This window comes from Biomphalaria glabrata, chromosome 1 (genome assembly GCF_947242115.1).
Source record: "Biomphalaria glabrata chromosome 1, xgBioGlab47.1, whole genome shotgun sequence".
NCBI classification, from domain to species: Eukaryota; Metazoa; Mollusca; class Gastropoda; family Planorbidae; genus Biomphalaria; species Biomphalaria glabrata.
In genome coordinates, this window is record NC_074711.1 from 56598164 (window position 1) to 56621238 (window position 23075).

A 23075-nucleotide genomic window follows, 5' to 3' on the forward strand; every position below is an offset into this window, starting at 1 on the left:
CATGTAAAACAAACTTTGTTGTTGCGACGTGATTGAAGCGCACGTGCTAGGAATTTTGGGATCAAATGCGAAAACCACTGGAATGCAATCATAATGCTTATAAAAACAAGCATACAAAGTACTGTGCATACATTCCTTGTAATTAAGACATTAGCAGTGTAGCACTTAAATGTGCGTTTTAAGGGCACTATACTTTCACAATCTCGAAGCCATTCAACAGCGGGGTTTCCCTGACTACACAGGTCAATGACGTCATTTCTGGGAAATTCATTTTTCATGTCCACGAGTCGGGTTGGGGGGGTGGACAATCTTTTGTCTCTCTAACATGCATATATTTTAAGGAAAATTTTTAATTTAGTATCATCTACCATAGTCCATCGATGCTTTTGCATTTGTCGTTTTAATTATTTATCTGCAGACTTCAGCACATCCACGGCGCACACAAACACACACATATACAAGGGTGACATGCTGTAATAATAAAAACAATAACCTCATTATAGATACACACAACACACACACTCGCGTGTTACTACACGGGACTGAATGAAGAAATAAGTGCACCAAATATTGAGATTGCACTACAATTTGGGGATTGATTTATTATCTATAAGGTTTTTCTGTTGAAACTTAATGCTACTGCCACAGGTTGTGGAAAGAGGTCTCCGCGTAGGAGGCAAGAGAAACAAGGGCGCTTACATTGAAAGAATTGGACGGCGCAAAAATATTCCCATTTTTATAACGTAACATTCATTAATGATTAAGAACAAAATAATCGTTCTATAATCTGTATAAAGGTGGCACTGTCTTTGTGTGTGTGTATATATATATATAAAGTCTTCCTTATGTTTTTTCTTGTTCAAGAAATAAAATAAATAAATGTAAACTTTTACATTGTCGCTGTCAGAAGTCTTCCCTTTAGTAGCTAAACCTCCCTCAGAACTTTCCCTATAGATATAGGCCTATATAATTTGTTTTTAAATGCTTCCCTACCCAACAGTTTCTGGAAAGTAAAGGCGGATAGTCGTTCTGCTGGCCACATGGCACCCTGTTGCCTATAATAAAAAAAAGATGTTCTTCACATTATCTGTCTTATGCAAGGTCTGGAAGGGACACCTTACTTTTTAAAAACCAACTTATCAACTTTTTGTTCAATATCTACAATAAAGGTTCTATAGGAAGAAAGGAAAAAAAAAACTTGTAAAAAAGGGGGGGGGGGAAAGTGTGCTCTCATCGGTGATTGGTGTCGTTGATTTAATACTGGTACCTGTCATGAAATGACCAGCTGTTGCACCAGTCACATTGACCCTCCCCTCTACCCAAGTGGCCAACACATGTTGCACTCACTCTCAGCACAAATGACAGTTTTTTTCTATTCACGTGTGTGTATGTGTTTTAATGTTTGTCCCGACTGTTAGTGTAGCCGTTTTGGTTTCCAATGATGGATTGTCACACTTAGCCTGGGCACTACTTTTGATTGAATTTCTTCTGGGGTGTGTTTGACGTGGTGCAGGGATGGTCGGCGTGCGCGAGGCGATGTAGTTCCTGGTGGAACATGCGGCAGATGTCACTGTCACTGAGAATATACAAGTGTGAGTGTGTGTGTGTGTGTGTGATTGAGAAAGGGAGAGAGAAAAGGGACTCATCCTTTTTATTGTTTCAAATGGATAGGGTTGCTAGAAGTGGACGAAGCCCAGCACAGAACGCCAGCATGTGAGATCTGTAGCTGAGAGGTATAAATCACTTCCTTCGAATTCTGATCAGGAATACGAATATGAATTTCTAATTGAAAGTTTGACCCGTGACTGAGATCGCTGAACTTTAACCTAGACACCTCCCCCCTTTTTTACATAAAGAGATATAATTAGAGCGCACGATGCATGTAAAACAATAATAACAAAAAAAAAATATGCTAGAAATTCATTTCCCCCTAAATAGATTTTAAATCACAGAAAAAATGTTTATAGCCTTCAAAGAATGAAACTAATTGATGTCAATATGTGAATTATTTTTACCCAAAAAAAAATTAAAAAATCAACTCACTCTGTTAGCCTGTCTGGTAAAAAGTTTGTACACGTCATTTCTCCCACACCCAATTTCGGATCAAGCTGAAATTTTGCATTATTATTTCCTTTACCTGACAACAAAAGAATAAAAACAAAAAAATTGGCAATTAGTTAATTAGCTATTGGTAATAAGGTATTTTGTATAGTATCTAGAACAAGGAAAGGAAATTGTAGTAGTAGTGGTATACGCTGAATTAGTCCTCTTTATATGTCGTCGTCTGAGTCTTAGTGAGCACAAACCTGAAAAATAAGACGACACCATAGAAACCATAGATAACTCTACAATCTTCCTTGTTCATATGATCTCCACTAGCAGAGTGGTTACTGTGGTCACCAGAGAGCCATGAGTTCGAACTCTGGTAGTTCCCCCCCACCTTTTTTTTTCTTTTTATAAATGCTTTTTATTGCAAATTTAATGACACGACTGATCCAAACTAGTTGATACAAGTACGCTTAATATTATAGGTTATGTTTTTTAAAAAGTATTTTAAAAATATTTTCTTATTTTTTCTTTTTTTTTTGTGGTTTAACGTTTAACTTGATATTTATTTGTTAGTACAGCTACAACTTTATGCTCCATTTTCATTACATCTTCACAAACAAAAACATTTCGTAGCAGAGGTGTACACAACTTTCATTGCAAGACTAAAATCATTTCGTGTTTAGAAAGTAAAGCATCCCATGGTATCCATTGTAAACACAATGGCGGCTACTTAGGGATAAAATCGATTTAAGAGATTTTTGGTTACACATGAAAAGAGATCAGCAGTACAATGAAAAGCTTTATTACTTGAGTGTAAGTTTGTAAACAAAGATCTCAGTTGAAATATTGACACAATTCAATTTTCTGTTTGCTGAGATTTACGCTTCTTGTGTTAAGTATAGTAAAGACGTTGTGATCGTAACAATGAGTGAGCCAGTCAGGTCATTATGACATCAGTGAGCCAGTCAGGTCATGTATGACATCAGTGCCATGGTTTGACTGACTAAGCATAAAAGCACTATAAGCAATTAGCAAAGCATAGAATAGAATGTGTTTCATAGCATCTGTTTTTGTCTAGGCGTTTACATAATATATTGAAGGATACCAAAAATACAAAAATCTGTATGTATTTTTATAGCTTGATTACAAAGTTCATGTCAACTCTGTCTGCCTAGGCGGAATCTTTTACACTCTGTCTGTCTGGGCGGAATCTTTTACACTCTGTCTGTCTGGGCGGAATCTTTTACACGTTATTTCTCCCCCATTCCATTCGCGAATTATTCATTGTTGAAGACAACACAAGAATCAATTTTTAAAAAAAATTAACCAATCAGCTTGTCAAGTCGTTGCAATTAATTAGTTTTGCTTTTTTAGCGGCCCCCGAAAGGGAAAAAGACGCTATTAGTTTGGTGTGAAATGTCTGTCCGTTTGTCCGTCCGTCCCGTTTAGATCTCGTAAACTAGAAAAGATAGTGAGAATCCGACATAACAATATTTTAGACCATTCAAAGTTCTGAGGCAACGGCTACTTTTTTCTTTTATGAAAGCGAAAAATCTAATTTTTTAAATCATTTATGTAAGCAGTTTTTTCATAAAAATACACCACTTTTATAACTATTCACTATTAATAGTAACAAACACGAGAGGCTCTTTATTAGGGGTAGTTAGTATTTACCATATTTCTACCATATTTGTACAAATGGTTTTATATTTTTTGTTAAAAAATTTTTTTTTACATTTGTATTGTTACGTTATGTAAGTTCTGTCATACTAACTACTACATTTACCAAAAAAATAACTATTACTTTCTTTAAAGAGAAAAAAATCTATTTAGTATGCATAAGTTGAACATAATTGAAAACAACAATTAATAAGTAGGTTTTCATATTATCGCGTGAACAGCGATTAGTAACTATAGTCATAGAACACTCAACTAAAGGAATTTTTTTATTTTATTTGATTTTTTTTTTCTTGAATAAGAGATTGACCCCTTACTAAACAATTAGATCAATTAGATATTCATTATAAGACATCAATTTAATTCTGATGTTCTTTCTGAAAATATTGATACCCGCCTTTTTAACTGCCTGGGTGGACCACTTCGGGGGCCGACTTTGAGTTTGTGTTTCCTCACAAACTGTCTTTGTAACCTTGTTTTTTTAAAATAGAAAATGGGGATAAACCTTGCACTATATATTTATATATATATGTCTAAATCTAAATTTATCCATGAATTTTTATCCATATGTAGGTATCTTTATCTTTGCAAGTTTCTGCACCATTAGAGGTCTCAGTATGTCTTTAAGGTAACTTTACAGATAGATATGTTTATTGTATTTGTACAGTCATATACATCTGTAAAGGTAACTATAATCTAGTACATCTACAGTCACCTACATCTGTAGAGGTAACTATAATCTAGTACATCTACAGTCACCTACATCTGTAGAGGTAACTATAATCTAGTACATCTACAGTCACCTACATCTGTAAAGGTAACTATAATCTAGTACATCTACAGTCACCTACATCTATAGAGGTAACTATAATCTAGTACATCTACATTCACCTACATCTGTAAAGGTAACTATAATCTAGTACATCTACATTCACCTACATCTGTAGAGGTAACTATAATCTAGTACATCTACATTCACCTACATCTGTAGAGGTAACTATAATCTAGTACATCTAGAGTCACCTACATCTGTAAAGGTAACTATAATCTAGTACATCTACAGTCACCTACATCTGTAAAGGTAACTATAATCTAGTACATCTACAGTCACCTACATCTGTAAAGGTAACTATAATCTAGTACATCTACAGTCACCTACATCTGTAGAGGTAACTAAAATCTAGTACATCTACAGTAACCTACATCTGTAGAGGTAACTATAATCTAGTACATCTACAGTCACCTACATCTGTAGAGGTAACTATAATCTAGTAAATCTACAGTCACCTACATCTGTAAAGGTAACTATAATCTAGTACATCTACAGTCACCTACATCTGTAGAGGTAACTATAATCTAGTACATCTAGAGTCACCTACATTTGTAGAGGTAACTATAATCTAGTACATCTAGAGTCATCTACATCTGTAGAGGTAACTATAATCTAGTACATCTACAGTAACCTACATCTGTAGAGGTAACTATAATCTAGTACATCTAGAGTCACCTACATCTGTAGAGGTAACTATAATCTAGTACATCTACAGTCACCTACATCTGTAAAGGTAACTATAATCTAGTACATCTACATTCACCTACATCTGTAAAGGTAACTATAATCTAGTACATCTACAGTCACCTACATCTGTAGAGGTAACTATAATCTAGTACATCTACAGTCACCTACATCTGTAGAGGTAACTATAATCTAGTACATCTACAGTCACCTACATCTGTAAAGGTAACTATAATCTAGTACATCTACTGTCACCTACATCTGTAAAGGTAACTATAATCTAGTACATCTACATTCACCTACATCTGTAGAGGTAACTATAATCTAGTACATCTACAGTCACCTACATCTGTAAAGGTAACTATAATCTAGTACATCTACATTCACCTACATCTGTAAAGGTAACTATAATCGAGTACATCTACAGTCACCTACAGGGGCGGACTGGCTATATGGGCAAACGGGCAAATGCCCGGTGAGCCGGTACCAAATGGGCCGGTCTGGTCGCGACCAAAGAAAAAAAAATTCAATGCAGACAACTTAAAAAAAAAGTGACAGCAGCAAGACACAAAGGCCCGAACACGTTTTCTTCTTCTTGTTGTTTTAATTCTTATTACAATTAATTTTGTTTGAAATTCAACAAGAATATAATTTTAAGAATTACACTATACACTGTACGTATTATCATTTGTAAAACGTTAGACCGTACTTTCTGCTATGCACGAGTGGCATGGCCTTCAACACTACTTTGATGTCTTCAAGACTGTGTTAGGCCTGATCATTTAGCTGGTCGGCATGGGCCTTTGATGGCACTCCTATTTTTGTTTTGCTCCTTCCCTCACCCGTTTTTTTTTATGGTTCCATTGAAAGTTAACAAAAAAGAGGGATGGGAGAGGTTAAGTTAGAAAACATTGATAAAACGCGGCAAAAGGGGGGAGACAATTAGCTCGTTAATAACTTAATAGAAGTTAACTTAAACACATACAGACAACCGCGAAATTGCAAACCACCCAACTTATTCATAGCTTAATATTGGTATAGCCTTTTAAAGTTCTACTTACTGCGATTTGAAAGTAAAAAAGTAAGTTTCTTGTTGTTTATTTGTAATAACATAGATCTAAAAATACTACACTTAAGGCTTACAAAAAAAAATATTTAATTAAAACATAAATCTAGATCGAAATCGATATTTACACTGTTATGATTAGGCCTATATGATTAATGGCAAACTTATGCTTAGTATGAAGTCATTGATGATGAAAATTATTACAATAATTACAATAATTTATATAGCGCTGTCACATCCCATATTTAATGAAAGGTGATTTAGAATCATTTATATTTTTAAAATATATTCATATACAAATCGCGTTTTTGAGAATGTACTAGGACGAAGCAAGAGCTTTTCACATTTAGAAGTACCTCTCTAACCGTTCTGCTTTCTCTTATCTTGTAAAGGAATATATATAGTTCGTCCATCGTAGTTCGATTATGACCACTTTGTCATCCAGGGGGCTGAGGGCTTTACACTGGGGTTTTATGTCTCCTCGTGTGGCTGGTGAGACCTATGTAAGCCCGGAATGTTCGGCCGCACACTGGGCAGGTTATTCCAGCTGGAGCTAGTGTCATTGGCCTTGCTTTTCTTCTCTGGCGTTTTTCTTCTGCCAGCATGTTCTCTTTTCCTCAGCAACCTGTGTGCCTGTTTTCACAGCGCGACGTCATGATGCTCTGTCATGTGCCTCTGTCTGCCAGGTGGCTGGATCTATGCTGAACGTCTTCAGAGAAGCTTTGAGGGTGTCCCTGAAGCGCTTTCTTTGACAACCTTGCGAGCGCTTTCCTTCGCTTAGTTGGCCATACAAGAGTCGTTTAGGGATGCGGTGGTCTTCCATTCTGCATACATGTCTTGCCCATCGCAGCTGGGACTGCATCAGGATTGTGTGGATGCTTTGCAGACCCGCTCTTTGAAGGACTTCAGTATCTGGTATTTTGTCTTGCCATTTGACATTCAGTATTTTTCACAGACATGTCGTGGTAGTGATTCAGTTTCTTTGCATGTTAATTGTACAATATCCATGTTTCTGAGTCATAGAGCAATGTAGGGAGGACGACGGCTCGATAGACCCATAGTTTTGTATTTGTGGTGATACCACTTTAAAGGAATGGGTTGCCTGAGTCAGCCAGGATGACTAAGCATATTTTAAGTCACAGATCAACATGCATGACTAGATTGACACGTGAAATGCGTAGGACCTAACTATTTTTTTTTTTTTTTTTAAGAAACGTCTGTAATCTATAAGTAATACCAAAAAGTTTGAAACTCATTAAGGCTGCTATTGTAGTGTTTATAGTTTTCAGACTACATACATGTATAAATAGAATACATTATGTAAGCCTACGAAAGCATACATCCAGTTTTCGATGCGTTATCAAACTTTATATATTTTGAATAGAATTAGGCTTACACCTATGATCTAGTACATCTACAGTCACCTACATCTGTAAAGGTAACTATAATCTAGTACATCTACAGTCACCTACATCTGTAAAGGTAACTATAATCTAGTACATCTACATTCACCTACATCTGTAAAGGTAACTATAATCTAGTACATCTACAGTCACCTACATCTGTAGAGGTAACTATAATCTAGTACATCTACATTCACCTACATCTGTAAAGGTAACTATAATCTAGTACATCTACAGTCACCTACATCTGTAAAGGTAACTATAATCTAGTACATCTACATTCACCTACATCTGTAGAGGTAACTATAATATTATTATATTATATTGCAAGGTTTGAAAGGAAAGATACTACACAAACATTTTCTATTGTCAAAACGTTGCGACATTTGATAGTTACCTAATCCTAGTCTTACTGCAGTACATTATAGTATTTAGATTTTTTATATAGACCAAGTTTGACCTACCCTCTCCCATGAAGAATGACTATCAAATGTCCACAGAACCTACCCAAAGTATCAGAAGTGTCACGGAGATATCAAATGTCAACAAGACCTGTCAGATTAACAACAGAACTCAGCACTTTAGCTATTCTGCGGGTCATAGTTGGAATCAACGCTTGAAATTATATATATATATATATTCTAATACAGTGAAATTGTAAAGTGAAATATAATATATAATTATATATACATATATATATAACGTCTGAAGAGACTGTCTCTTCCTTTGCAACTTCTTATATGACCTTAGAGGCCAATCTTTGGTACACAGCCGCGTGCCTTAAACTATTTACACTGAAAAACTGAATAAAGGTCCTTTCGATGCCGTAACTCTACAGCAGATTGTCACATTTATTGCATTCTTGTATTATCTTACACTAGTGATCATTTAGATTTTAGTTAATTTCAGCTGTTACTATGTGGCTCGATTTTAAAAATGAATGCAAGAATATTACGATACATTAAGTAGATATGTGTTTTCTTTTTCAAGAAAAAAAACCTAAGTCTTTGAAGGCATCTATATAAATATAATGTTAGAAATGTACATCAAAGAAAATAGAAACGAATACAAAAAATGTGGAGTTGATCATATACATCTTGGAGTACTCTTCTATCGTAACAGAATGTAGTTACACTTCAAGCATTCAAACTCATTTGAAAGTACGCAGTGACACAATCAATAGAAATAAAAGGTGCAAAGAAAATGAACTAAAACATATTCTTTTTAAAAAATATATTTCTCAAGAATGTACAAGTTATTTACCTTTTTTTGATATAAAAAAAATAATTAACTACAAATACTTATTTGACTATTTGGTAAATGTCTTTATTGATTCCAATTGTATCCAGTACAATAAATAGTAATTTAAAGTTTCTACTTGATCCGAGAATGGGGGTTGGAGAAATAACTTATTTAAATTTTTTACCAGACGGACAGACAGACAGAGTCACTTGATATAACCTTTGTAGCAAGAAAGAACTTATGTGATCTTATCGTCGGCAATAGTTTTCAACATTTGAGTGTGTGTATTTAGCGACAAGTCTAGCCCTGTCGTATTTGTATTCTAGTTTGGTTCCATTTGTAGTAGTCTAATCTTTTGTGCAAATCTAATAAACAATCTTGAATCATTCCATTCGCTTCTCCTAAGTTCTATTTTTCAAAATCTTATTGAGTTCAGGTTTCAAAGAAGACCCTCATGCAAGCAGGGACTTTTACTACATTCAATACAGTTCTATCTGCTCAGAATATGTAAAGGGAGATTATGAAATGGAGATTGGAATGTCAGACGTCAACCCCCTTCTGTGATTTTCTTGGTTGCTGCCCCTTTTTGTGTTTCTGTGGTCCTGCCGAGCGGAACAAAACGTCTAATGTACTAGTTACATCCCTTTTGGAGGTTCAATATCACAGAAAAAATAGGGCGGGGGATTAATGGTATCCACTGACACAAGCTCGAGCACGCTTGAGCGGTTTTGGTATCTTTTAAAATTAACTTCGACACTTTGTGCTGGGTATTATTATCGTTTTTGTTGATACCATTCTCTATTACTGATATCACAATGTTATAGTTTATAACAATATCTTATCGTGCATATAACTGTACATACATACAACAACTCAATACGATCATTGACATCCTACCAGCTTAACAGGCACGTTGGCGAAGTGGTAAAGCGATTGGCTAACAAATCGGGGGGTAGCCGGTTTCGAATCCTGGTAAAGACTGGGATTTGTAATGTCTGGATCTTTTGAGGCCTTTTTGTCCCCACCCAGATCAAGTGGCTGACTAACATTAGTTGGGGAGGAGGGGAAGGCGGTTGGTCGTTGTGCTGGCCACATGACATGTTTGTTAACCGTGGGCCACAGAAACAGATGACCTTGACATCATCTGCCCAATAGATGGCAAGGTCTGAAAGGGGGACTTTTTTTTACCAGCTTTACAAACCAGAGTAGGCCCTAATATGAACTGTGACCTTTATTACAGCCATCTGTTTATCACAATTTATCCACATTTGATACAGCCATCTGTTTATCACAATTTATCCACATTTGATACAGCCATCTGTTTATCACAATTTATCCACATTCAATACAGCGATCTGTTTATCACAATTTATCCACATTTGATATAGCCATCTGTTTATCACAATTTATCCACATTTGATACAGCCATCTGTTTATCACAATTTATCCACATTTGATACAGCCATCTGTTTATCACAATTTATCCACATTTGATACAGCCATCTGCTTATCACAATTTATCCACATTCAATACAGCCATCTGTTTATCACAATTTATCCACATTTGATACAGCCATCTGTTTATCACAATTTATCCACATTTGATACAGCCATCTGTTTATCACAATTTATCCACATTTGATACAGCCATCTGTTTATCACAATTTATCCACATTTGATACAGCCATCTGTTTATCACAATTTATCCACATTTGATACAGCCATCTGTTTATCACAATTTATCCACATTTGATACAGCCATCTGTTTATCACAATTTATCCACATTTGATACAGCCATCTGTTTATCACAATTTATCCACATTTGATACAGCCATCTGTTTATCACAATTTATCCACATTTGATACAGCCATCTGTTTATCACAATTTATCCACATTTGATACAGCCATCTGTTTATCACAATTTATCCACATTTGATACAGCCATCTGTTTATCACAATTTATCCACATTTGATACAGCCATCTATTTATCACAATTTATCCACATTCTTGTTGTTTCTCCTTTGTTTTCTCAGCCCCCATCCTAAGATCGTGAAGACCTTAAAGTCAGACATTTTCTGCAACTTATCTTGTAACTCGAGGACAATGTCAAGGAGCTAGACAGAGAAAAAACAACAACATGGGGGGGGGGGGGTGGAGATGTGTTGAGACTTGGAATACCAACTGGATATCATGCCACATTTGGGGAGGTCGGGGGAGGGCGGTATTTAAGGAACCGAATTGTGTTTACAAGCAACAAACGTTCTGTTTCAACAATGCTCAAGTGAAACTTTGATTTAAGATGCTCTACTAGTCATTGCGAACTTATTTGATTGTATGTCTAATGAGATTTGACCTATATACAATCTTTACATTTTACAAAAAAAAAAGCTGTTAAAAAACAGCACTGTTGTACACATAGGCTAGTGTATTAGAGTATAATTGTATAATTGTATACGTATATTATAGTATTAGTGTAAGAGTATGAGAGAGAGTATTAGTGTATTAGTAGTTATGACGAGATCAAACTTGCGTTGCAAACTGATAAGCACAAATTGTCGCAATCTTTGACAAATAACTGGCCAATAAGTGGGGTGAAAAAAAAAAGTCACCGCTAAAAAAAAAACAACGTTTTAAATAGTGAAGCAGACGTATCGAATTCTGCTTCAAAAAAAAAAAACAACAACTGTCAAGGTCGTTCACTATATTTAAAACAGATTGAGCCAATGAATTGATTCCAACAAAGACAAAAGAGAAAGAAAAAAAATCAAGTGATGTCGACATGGGGAGGTGATCGCTGAACATCAAAAACTAATTAGTGCTTTTCTCAAGGGTGCTCCCCCTTGTAGCCTAAGGTCACTCGGAGAATAAAAGGATAATGCATAGCGACTGTCCTTCCAGCGACTGGACAAATACCAACAACAAACTATAATAACTCTTTGCTTGGTAAATAGAATCATTAGGTGTATGTTACATTTTGTAACAAGCACATGTTATTATGGATCTCGTTCATTGGTTGTTAGATCTAGATACACAATATATTCTTTACTACATGGTTAAGTTAAGTCAACACCGAATACGATTTCAGAAGCAAATTTCATTTCGTACTACGTTATAAAACAAGATACAATCATGGTGAAGTGAAGGAAGTCAGTCATAGATAATTGTCTACTAGACTATTTATATGACGAAATAAATTATGCATTTAAAGTACAGATGAAAGGGAGGGTAATGCAGTTGTGTCAGACTATTTCGAATTTAGAAATTTAAAAGTCGCCAGAGCATACATTTTTTTTTCTAATAAATTTTTATTTGTCATAACTGTTCAGCATTGTTTTGTTTTTTTCAAACTTTGACATAAAATATAATTGTATGATTTATATTAAGGCTGATCTTTTAAAAACTAGGTCGAAAAAACGGGAACTTATTAGATACATGTGGTGAATCATTCAGCGAACTGAATAAGCGATTAAAGATTTAATTTTTTAAATTTCAAATAAAATGTCAGTGAATCCATATGGAAACAGTAACGTCGCAAACATGATGGAGTCATAAACATGGTGGAGTCACAAACATGGTGGAGTCACAAACATGATGGAGTCACAAACATGGTGGAGTCACAAACATGGAGGAGTCACAAACAAAATATGAGAATATACTTTTAAAAACCTTATCTATTGTGAAAAACTGCATATTTAAGGTCACATGTTTCAATATTTTAAGATGTATTTCCCTTTTTTCATTTACAAACAAAATTAGTACTATTTAATTAACTAATTGGTTATTTTATGATTGATTCATGTATTGTTAAGAACAAAGAATAACTGCAAAGTTTTAACTTGATCTGAGAATGGGGAATGGGATAAATAACGTGTTCAAAATGTATACCTAACAGACAGACTGATTTATATAAACTTTGTAAAAAAAGATGCCTTGATCATTGGGATATACTAAAACTGTTTTTAACAAATGAAATGAAAGAGCGTACTCACTGTGGGCGTCTGGGTGTAGCTTCCATATGCGGCAGGATGAGGGGCGGCGTATCGGAAGCCCGGCGCCCTAAAGTAAGGATTTGTGGTCCAGGGTATCTGTGACTTGGCGTACACAGTGGCGTTGACATGGCCACTGGTAGGAGACATGATGTTGTTGGGGTCAATTTTCAAAGTGTAGCTTGGTTGGGGCTGTAGAATAATACGATAGGGTGAACAAACAGATGCATAATGTTTATAACAAGATGACAAACACAAACTCGTAGACGAGCCCAGCGGGTCAGACGTACTCATCCATTCACGTAAATTGCATTCACATTAATGAGCGACGGCAGGTATTATCGTTAACAGACTTAATAGGAAAGAAACTTAATGAACGTGTATTTTGACCTGTAGAGCACTATGTCGGGGAACTTCCAAAGAAGGACAAAGTCTTATAAAGGAGGCCACAAAAAAAAAAAAGAACTAGTTAAGAAAGAGACTTTAAACACTAGGCTTGTCATAGAAATGATGAAACATGTTAGCAAAAACTCTTTTTACAATAACTCTATTCCAGTCAGAGCTTCATGGAATCTTCAGGAACCAGCTTGGATGTTGGTCTAAAAAAAACCCAGCTCTAACGATTTAGAAATTTAACAGTTGGTGTATATCGCTGATATATTTCATAGAGGGCTAGAAATTAGCAAACGTCAAAAAGTTTGTTAATCTGGGAAGCACCCTTTCGGGGGCCGCTAAAAAACTGTAAATTGAGTACTAGACTTAGAACTAGAGCCAACATCGGTTTTGACTATCGCGTTCTTGAAAGCACTTTCGCGTTCGGGAATTTACGAATGTAAGGCCTTATTGATTCAAGAATATAATAATAAATTAATAATAATAAATTAATGTTAAGGATAATTTTTGCCATTACAAAAACATGTCGTTATCAGCCGTAGTGTACCGATATTATGTGAAACTAATTAATTTTAAAGTTGCTTCAATTTTATTGAAGCTGATAATCTTGGCTTATATTTTAAAGTAAATTCTAATATAGATTACATCTGGATTCTAGATCTAGACTAGATCTTAACTAAATTAGAAGATTAGGTCTAATGTTAGATCTAGTTGTCCATATAATGAACATACTAATAAATAATTGCTCAAGTATGTATTGCCCTCTGGCCGAATCAGAAACCTCGTACGTTCAAGCATCTCACGGTGTCACGCTTGATACCCGGTTTGAACCAAATGTTTAAAAAAAATATTATTTATTATATTATTAAGCTTAATAATGGAGAAAAAATCATTCTTAAGAATGTATTTTTAAAAGTCTTTCTTGTTCAAAAGAAAAATTCATAGATCTTGAAAAGCCTTGAACAAATTTAAATATGCGACACCTCTGCTCATGAAGAAAGTAAAAAAAAAAAAGGGGGGGGGGGTTGTCTGTGCTACCAACGATTTTCAGGTGCAATTCTGGTCTCACATCCTTCAAGACAATACACCATTGATTTTGGAATTGTATGCATAACATAAATCCTTTACAACTGAGTTTGTGTGTTCACAATAGCAGCACTGACGAATTGAATTTTATTGCTGGATAATTTGCTTTTTCAGTAAATAACAAAGAGAAAGACAGATAGTATAACATTTTAGTGAAATGCCTGAGGACACAAACTCAGATATTATGACATACCTTACTTTTATATGGTGTTTAAAAAAAAAAAAGGTTTAACACGTGACTTCTGCAATGTACATATTTAGGTTTGAAAACAAAGGGACATGAATGTGTTGTTGAACTAGTGAACACATTTAAAACACGATGGCACGTGAAATCAGATTTCTAATATAATGTAACATGTATAATAGATTGACACGAACAGGATCAGTCTATTTCAACTCCATCTTTATAAAAAGTCCCAATTTACTGTCTAGGTGGAATCTTGCACACTTTATTTTCCTTTTCCATTCTCGAATAAAGTGGAATTTTTTCTCAATTATTCATTGTCGATGACAACACATGAATCATTATAAAAATCAACCAATTATTTAATCAGTTAGTCGTAATTAATTAATTTTTAAATATAGAAATTGACTAGCTAAGGGGAGATAAGCCTTGAGTACAGGATTAGGTCAATCGCTAAACTTTCAAACTGTATAGACTTTTTTAGACTATGAAGCCTTCTATTTTTAATAAGTACTTGTATAGAGAAGTGGCTAATGCGTCGGCCCTCTATCATAGAGGATCGAGACCCCCGAGTTCGATTTCAGACTCCAGCAACTTTAAAAAAAAAAAAGCTTTTGAAAAAGCAGCACGGAAGCCTTCCTCCATACACCCCCTCCACTCCCTTTCTTCCAAACTGGTCCATGGGAGTGATTGGACCATAGCGCAATGAATATGCTATAAGAATGGAAGCTGCGATAAACAAAAACAATTATTATCAATATTTTCAATCGCAGAAATTTATTATATTTAGTCTAGATCTAATAAAGAATTATTTGCATGATTGATTCAATATAATTGTTTGCTATTTGTTCTGCTGTTTGTTCTCTCATTCCATCCAAGAAAACTTAATCATGTCTATGAAACTTATTTAAGGGGAAATAACTGAAGATACAATTTCTACAACTATTTGTAATCATAATTACTTCCCTTTCAATGGAAATCCTTATTTGAACATATAAAAATGTCAAATTATCTTGTTTTTAATCATGGATATTTGAAATTGGAAAATAAATACAATCAAATATCAAAACATGTACAATTTATCTAAGTAAACAGAGTGCAGGTCGAATAAGGAAGTGCTTGGAATGGCCCATACTATGTAAACAGAGTGCAGGTCGATTAAGGAAGGGTTTGGAATGGCCTATACTATGTAAACAGAGTGCAGGTCGATTAAGGAAGGGCTTGGAATGGCCTATACCAGTGATGCCCAAAATACGGCCCGCGACGTGGTTCCATCCGGCCCGTAGAAACGTCGACACAAAGTGTAGAAAATCCCCCCTTTTTTTTTAAAGTTGAAAAGTATTTTGAAGTACGTTAGGGCCTCTCTTTTTCTCTGATGGATTGGTACAAGGGCCTTTAACATTATAACTTGTACGTTATGTAATGGAAGACCTGAAGAAACTCTGAAGTTAGAATCTACCAGGAAAAGTTGAACGGATCTTTAATTCTATTGTGAAACGTGATAATAAGCTAACATATTTGATGTATAAAGAAAGTTTGGCTGTTTTAAAAATAAACAACATATAAACGGCATTATAAAACAAATATGTCGTCCTTCTTGGTTTGAGTCTCAGATACAAAGATTGTTAAACCACGCCTAGAGATTGGAGGAAAAACAAAAGAAGAAAATGATTTGTTGGGAAGCTGGCTACAGTGTCGCTCGCATTTTAAGTAGAGGCGCGTAAAAACAAAAAGATACATTTCAGATATCCAATTAATTAATTTAAGCAGGCTACTAGATCCAGAGGTTTCTAATAAAATTGTTTCAGTTCAATTTTATTTCGGTTTTGTACCTTTTCGGTCTTGTGGCCCGCGACACGAGTGTCGGAAAGTGAAATGGCCCGCAGGTCGAATTACGTTGGGCATCATTGGCCTATACTATGTAAACAGAGTGCAGGTCGATTAAGGAAGGGCTTGGAATGGCCTATACTATGTAAACAGAGTGCAGGTCGATTAAGGAAGGGCCTGGAATGGCCTATAATATGTAAACAGAGTGCAGGTCGATTAAGGAAGGGCCTGGAATGGCCTATACTATTTAAACAGACGTTTATCCTTACATTGTTTATACTTATGCACGAGCAACAAGTTAAGCAGCGGGTCCGTTTTATCGCGAAACAGACGTTAACAGAAAGGTGGTACACTTTGGGGGGGGGGGGGGGGAAATTCAACGCTTATGACGTGAAAATCAAACGGAATCGCGTTGGCGATTTAAATTTAGAGTAAAACTTTAAGAAACCAAACATGTGAGAAGAAAATATGTCTCCTTATTTCATCTTTGATACATTGATGATGGTAATAATAATGACTTATTTACAAGAGAGCGGTACGAACGTAAAAGAATGCCTCTAATAATGCCTACACATAACATTATAATATCAACTCGATGTCACCCACGACCATCCAAAACAACGTCGTAGTGTCGTTCATCTCCATTGGTTTGTCAACCTTTGGGACAGGTCTATAGTCGTTCATCTCCATTGGTTTGTCAACCTTTGGGACAGGTCTATAGTCGTTCATCTCCATTGGTTTGTCAACCTTTGGGACAGGTCTATAGTCGTTCATCTCCATTGGTTTGTCAACCTTTGGGACAGGTCTATAGTCGTTCATCTCCATTGGTTTGTCAACCTTTGGGACAGGTCTATAGTCGTTCATCTCCATTGGTTTGTCAACCTTTGGGACAGGTCTATAGTCGTTCATCTCCATTGGTTTGTCAACCTTTGGGACAGGTCTATAGTCGTTCATCTCCATTGGTTTGTCAACCTTTGGGACAGGTCTATAGTCGTTCATCTCCATTGGTTTGTCAACCTTTGGGACAGGTCTATAGTCGTTCATCTCCATTGGTTTGTCAACCTTTGGGACAGGTCTATAGTCGTTCATCTCCATTGGTTTGTCAACCTTTGGGACAGGTCTATAGTCGTTCATCTTCATTGGTTTGTCAACCTTTGGGACAGGTCTATAGTCGTTCATCTCCATTGGTTTGTCAACCTTTGGGACAGGTCTATAGTCGTTCATCTCCATTGGTTTGTCAACCTTTGGGACAGGTCTATAGTCGTTCATCTCCATTGGTTTGTCAACCTTTGGGACAGGTCTATAGTCGTTCATCTCCATTGGTTTGTCAACCTTTGGGACAGGTCTATAGTCGTTCATCTCCATTGGTTTGTCAACCTTTGGGACAGGTCTATAGTCGTTCATCTCCATTGGTTTGTCAACCTTTGGGACAGGTCTATAGTCGTTCATCTCCATTGGTTTGTCAACCTTTGGGACAGGTCTATAGTCGTTCATCTCCATTGGTTTGTCAACCTTTGGGACAGGTCTAATTGTGGATTACTTCCACACGTATGGACTCTCGTCACAGTCTCGTGGCTATTTAACAAAGTCAAGAAAATATCTACAAAAGGTTCAGCCAGTTGTTCTGTACATTCTTTTAAGACCCTCCTTGTATCCCACCAGGCCCACCAGCTTGGGTTGACGTTTTTGAAAATACAGACTTTAAGTTATTTTTAATTGGAGACTGTTTTCTACTGTTACGTCTTGCAAGGCCTTGAATCGTAAATTATTAAAACTGTTAGTGTAAAAATGACAGTAAAAGTAATTAAAATCATTAGCAAGTGTTTCTTCGTTGCTAGTGACAAGATTCTTTTAGTTCTGACCTCTGCTTGTTGTGGTGAACTCCTGACATGACTTGGACAAATAATGTGTGTCTATCAACAATCAGGGATTAATTAAGAAGAGAAATGTATATTTAATAGAAGCAATCAGAATAAACTGTAGCTGTAAACAACGCCTTCAAATGCTAAACTATTAAATAAACAACAAACTATGAAAACTACCTTCTAATGTACTCTTACTATTTGTATAAAACTCAGGTCTCATAAACTCAAAAAAGCACCTGGCTCTGATAAAATAGGAGCTGCTGCCCTAACAGAAAAACAGACTTATTTAGTCTATGCTGGGGAAAATGCGTTCTCCCACCATATCTTCGAGATGCCATTAATATATCCCTATAAAAAAAGGTGACAAAGCTGTCTTCTCCAACTATCGAGGCATTACTCTTCTGTCAGTAGCAGGAAAGATCTTTGCACGAGTTCTACTTGATCGACTGACCAACTCTAGACTGGACAAAGTGCTATCTGAGAGCCACGGTGGCTTTAGAACTGGTAGGAGTACATCCGACATAATAGTTTTACATGTGGTGGGAAGCGTGGTCGAGAGGCCAAGAACGCTTGAACTTGGTTTGGCTTGGCTACCTAGAAAGGGGCTCGAGGTTCGATATGACTGATTTTTTCCTTTGATTTAGTTTATTTTAGGTGAGATTTTAATACTAAACCATCACTTGCCCCAGCACAGCCAATGGTTTTTGAGTTTAAAACCCCTTACCTGGGGGTTTTGAGTTTAAAACCCCTTCCAGGGGGTTTTGAGTTTAAAACCCCCTACCAGGGTTTTTTTGCAGTTAAATCCCCCTCTTCTATAAAACAAAACAAAACAAAAATAATGCAAACGACAATCCCCAAATTCCAAGAGCACAGTTAAGGAAGATTTTGACCTTAAAACCCCCTCCAAAAATTACGATGAACCCCTTCTTCGATATAACGCACTCAAAATGTTATGAGCGTAGCTAAATGGGTTTCGACTCAGTTTTGATTACAAACCCCCATTCAGCGGGGTTTGAAGCTAAAAATACCTCTTCAATATGAAAAACAAAAGCAAATTATGCATTCAAAATGTTATGAGCGTAGCTAAATGGGTTTTAACTCAGTTTTGAGTTTAAACCCCCTTTCAGCTGGGTTAGAAGGTAAAAAATACCTCTTCAATATTACAAAAAAAAAAATTATACACTCAAAATTTTATGAGTGTAGTCAAAAGGGTTTTGAGTTTAAACTCCTCTCCATCGGAGTTTGAAGCTAAAAAAATACCTTTTCAATATAAAAAAAGCCAATTACACACTCTAAAATCTATGAGAGTAGCCAAAGGGGTTTTGAGTTTAAACCCCCGCCATCGGGTTTGAAGCTAAAAAATACACCTTCATTTAAAAAAAAAAAAGCAAACTACGCACTCAAAATGCTATGAGCGTTCCCAATAGGGTTTTTGAATTTAAATCCCCTTCAGAGGGATTTGATGCAAAAAAAATACCTCTTAAATATAAAAAAAAGCAAATCACACACTAAAATTATTTGAGCGTAGCCAAGCCAATTGGGGGTTTTGAGTTTAAACCACTCTCCAATAGATGGCTTTTTTTTTAAGTTTAAAACCCCTCCAGATGGTTTTGAGTTTAAATTCCCCTTACAGAACGTTTTGAGTTGGAAAACCTCTATCTTCAATATTATTCTAAAGCAAACTACAGTTACCAAATTCTATGAACGTAGTTAAATGGGGTTTTGAATTTTAAAAAAAAAAAAAAAAAAAAATAATAACTCCAGAGATTTTTTAGTTTCAAAACCCCAACAGATGAATTTGACGATAAAACATCTCTTTTCGATATAAAATATAAAACAAACTACAGTCACCTAATTCCAAGAGCGTATTCAAGAGAGGTTAGACATTTCTACTAGTGGCGGGGCTCCATTAATAAAATGCAGTGAATAGTCATTGAAAAACACTAAATATGGCTCAACAAAGATGGCTAAGACAGATTTTAGGAGTCAGTTATAGAGAACGGGTCTAAATCAAGGACATCCTATGACCAACTGGGAGTCGACCCCTTGGTTAGATTGTGATAGAGCGTCGCATGAGGGCTGCGGGACATGTTCTCCGACAAATTGAATTACGCATCAGACAGATTTTTGTGTAGAAAGCTTGACGGCAAATGCGCCGAACGGCGCGGGAGGGTCTAAGTCAGTAAGAATAGCACATTACGTTTTTGCAATAAAACTTTCTAATAGCAGGAAAATGCACTGTAGATACCTCAGAATATGTATTTTGTTGGCTTTTAATACCAGAAATAGTTTTTGCGGCGGGGCTTCGCCCCACGCTGGGGGAGCTACTAACGCTCCCCCCAGACCCCCTTGCTAGCAATGGCGGAGAGTCAAAAATTTTTCCCCTAACTCCAGGAAGAACCTATTCTAGGGCACAATAAACGTCTTCCGAAAGAATGAAAGGTCAGAATGTAATAAAGATTATGTACATACGCACACATACATACATATAAATATTTCCCCCCCCCAAACCCCCCCCCCGAAAAAAAAATCCTGGCTACGCCCATGGCATGCTATAAGCATGAATGTAGCGCTATATAAAAGCTATAATATATATATATATATAAAAGCTTTCTTTTTGTTTACTTCTAGTAACATAGATTTATAAATAGTACACTTAAGCTTACAAAAAAAAATAATTATTGTATGGTTTTTAAAAAACCAAATCTAGATCTAAATCAATTTTTTCTTGCAATTATAATTAATGGCAAACTTGTGCTTAGTATGAAGTCATTAATGGCCGAAATTCTTATAATAATTATCTGGTTTTATATAGCGCTGTCACATCCGATATTTAATGAAAGCAGGTTTAGATCTATATTTATATTTTAAATAATGTGTCATTGTATATTCATATACAGTTCGCGTTTTTGATAATATACTAGGACGAAGCTAGAGCTTTATACATTAAGTAAGTACCTCTCTAACAGTTCTGATATCTCTAATCTTTTAATGGAATGGTTGCCTGAGTCAGACAGTAAAACCAACGACTTATGTCACAGAACAACATGCATGCCTAGATTAATATTACATGAAAAGTGTCGGAGGTAATTATCTTATTTTTTTGAAGTAACGTCTGTATTCTATAAAAATACCAAAAAGTTTCTAACACATTTAATAATTTATTCATTCGAAATTCATTAAGGCTGCTATTGTATTGTTTAAAGTTTTCAGATTACACACATGTATAAATAAAATGCAATACGTAATCCTACGCAAGCATACATCTGGTTTGTGATGTGCTATCCAACTGAATATATTTTGAAGATAATTAGGCTTACACATATGACACATGGGCGTAGCCGGAAAGGGAGGGGGTAGCTTAAAATTCCCCCCTCCAGGAGATTTTAAATATTATTTTCTAGAATTAAATTTGGTCTTGAAAACTTTTATTTTGAACCAGTGGCGTCACTAGGGTCTGGGGTCATCACCCCCCCCCCCACCCCCGCTATCAACTTTATCCACTTTTCCCAATACAAATTCATTTTGTTGAACCAATACAGTAAGCTGATTACCTAAAGATCACCTATCGAGGTAAGGGGCTAAGCCCCAGGCACCAAGTATTTTTCAGCTTCGGAAATTCATTTTCCTTAAGTCTATCACGTACCATTTCTGCTAGAAAGAAGTTTGCAGGTCAAAAATAATTCAATTAAGAAGAGGTGAACTGGCCGAAGTGTGAGAGACATTCGAGGCAGTGTTTCTCAACTTTCACCGTTGAAGCCCCCGCCCGCTAACCTTTTTTTCCCCTGAAATAGTGCTATGTACATAATTTTAGACTGTTTTGTATAACCGAAAACTTTCTTTCTGGAGATAGTCTTAGAGAAACGAGAGACATCGGTTTGGTGGTCTGTTGAAGCACTGTTAGCTCCTCCAAGCGTTTTCCTTAGTTCTCAGCCTGTGTCTTCTTCAATGTATTTTTCTTCCCGTAGTAAGAAGCGCCCATGTCAGTGTTAAAGTATAACGGAGTGGGACGTTATTCCGATAAAGAAATATTTTCTTGGAATCTGTGTACACTATTTATAATAGTTTTTAAAAGTGGCTGAAATGAAGTCTATTAAAGAAGGAGGCAGCATTGGCCAATACATACGGGGGATCTTCAATGTACATATAGCGTACGTATGTCTTAAGATCATCTTCATGTTCAGTAAGAAGCCTTGCCGCGAACTTTTTAGTTTTTGTCACACAAAGGTCTTCAACTTAATGATGTTAAACACAATTTTTGACCATTCTGACCATTCAAAAAGAATCACGTCAGTAGAGACGTTTTGAAATGTTTTCTTCAAAAAGTTTTTAATCGATATTTTTGCTGATTGCTCACACACACACACAAAAAGGTTTATATTTTTAAAGATCTTTATTAGTAGAACATACGAAGTCTTTTTCTTCCACTATTTTAATTTGTTTTTTAAATTGATAATGTCAATTCACTGGGTTACTATTCAAAATTTGATCGATAACTACAATGAATAGACAACTTTTAATTTTACCCGTGTAAAATAATTTGAATTGCTTCACCCTCTTCCCATTGGTTAGATCGTCGCGCCCTCACGAGAGAAGGTCGGGCCCCTTCCCAAGGGGTGTTCCCACGACAGCTTGAGGAACGTTGCAGGAGTTTGTAATGGGCTTGTTGTCCTAAGATCATCCTCATCTTTAGAAAGGCGTCTTGTAGCTGGCCTGTTCACGCAATAAAATGTCAATATTATGATGGTACGTTAGTGGAGTGAAATTGGTTTGTACTG

At 35.9% G+C, this 23075-nt stretch overlaps 1 protein-coding gene across 10 annotated transcripts in view; it reads right to left on the reverse strand.

Moving 5' to 3' along the window:
• LOC106052278 (RNA-binding motif, single-stranded-interacting protein 1-like) overlaps positions 1–23075 on the reverse strand; it is a 232377-nt gene that overhangs the window by 193456 nt on the left and 15846 nt on the right. For all 10 annotated transcript variants that reach the window (XM_056003522.1, XM_056003503.1, XM_056003514.1 and 7 more), the window contains exon 2: positions 12946–13134. In XM_056003522.1, the coding sequence (XP_055859497.1) occupies positions 12946–13134 (189 nt within the window). The remainder of the gene's footprint in view (positions 1–12945; positions 13135–23075) is intronic.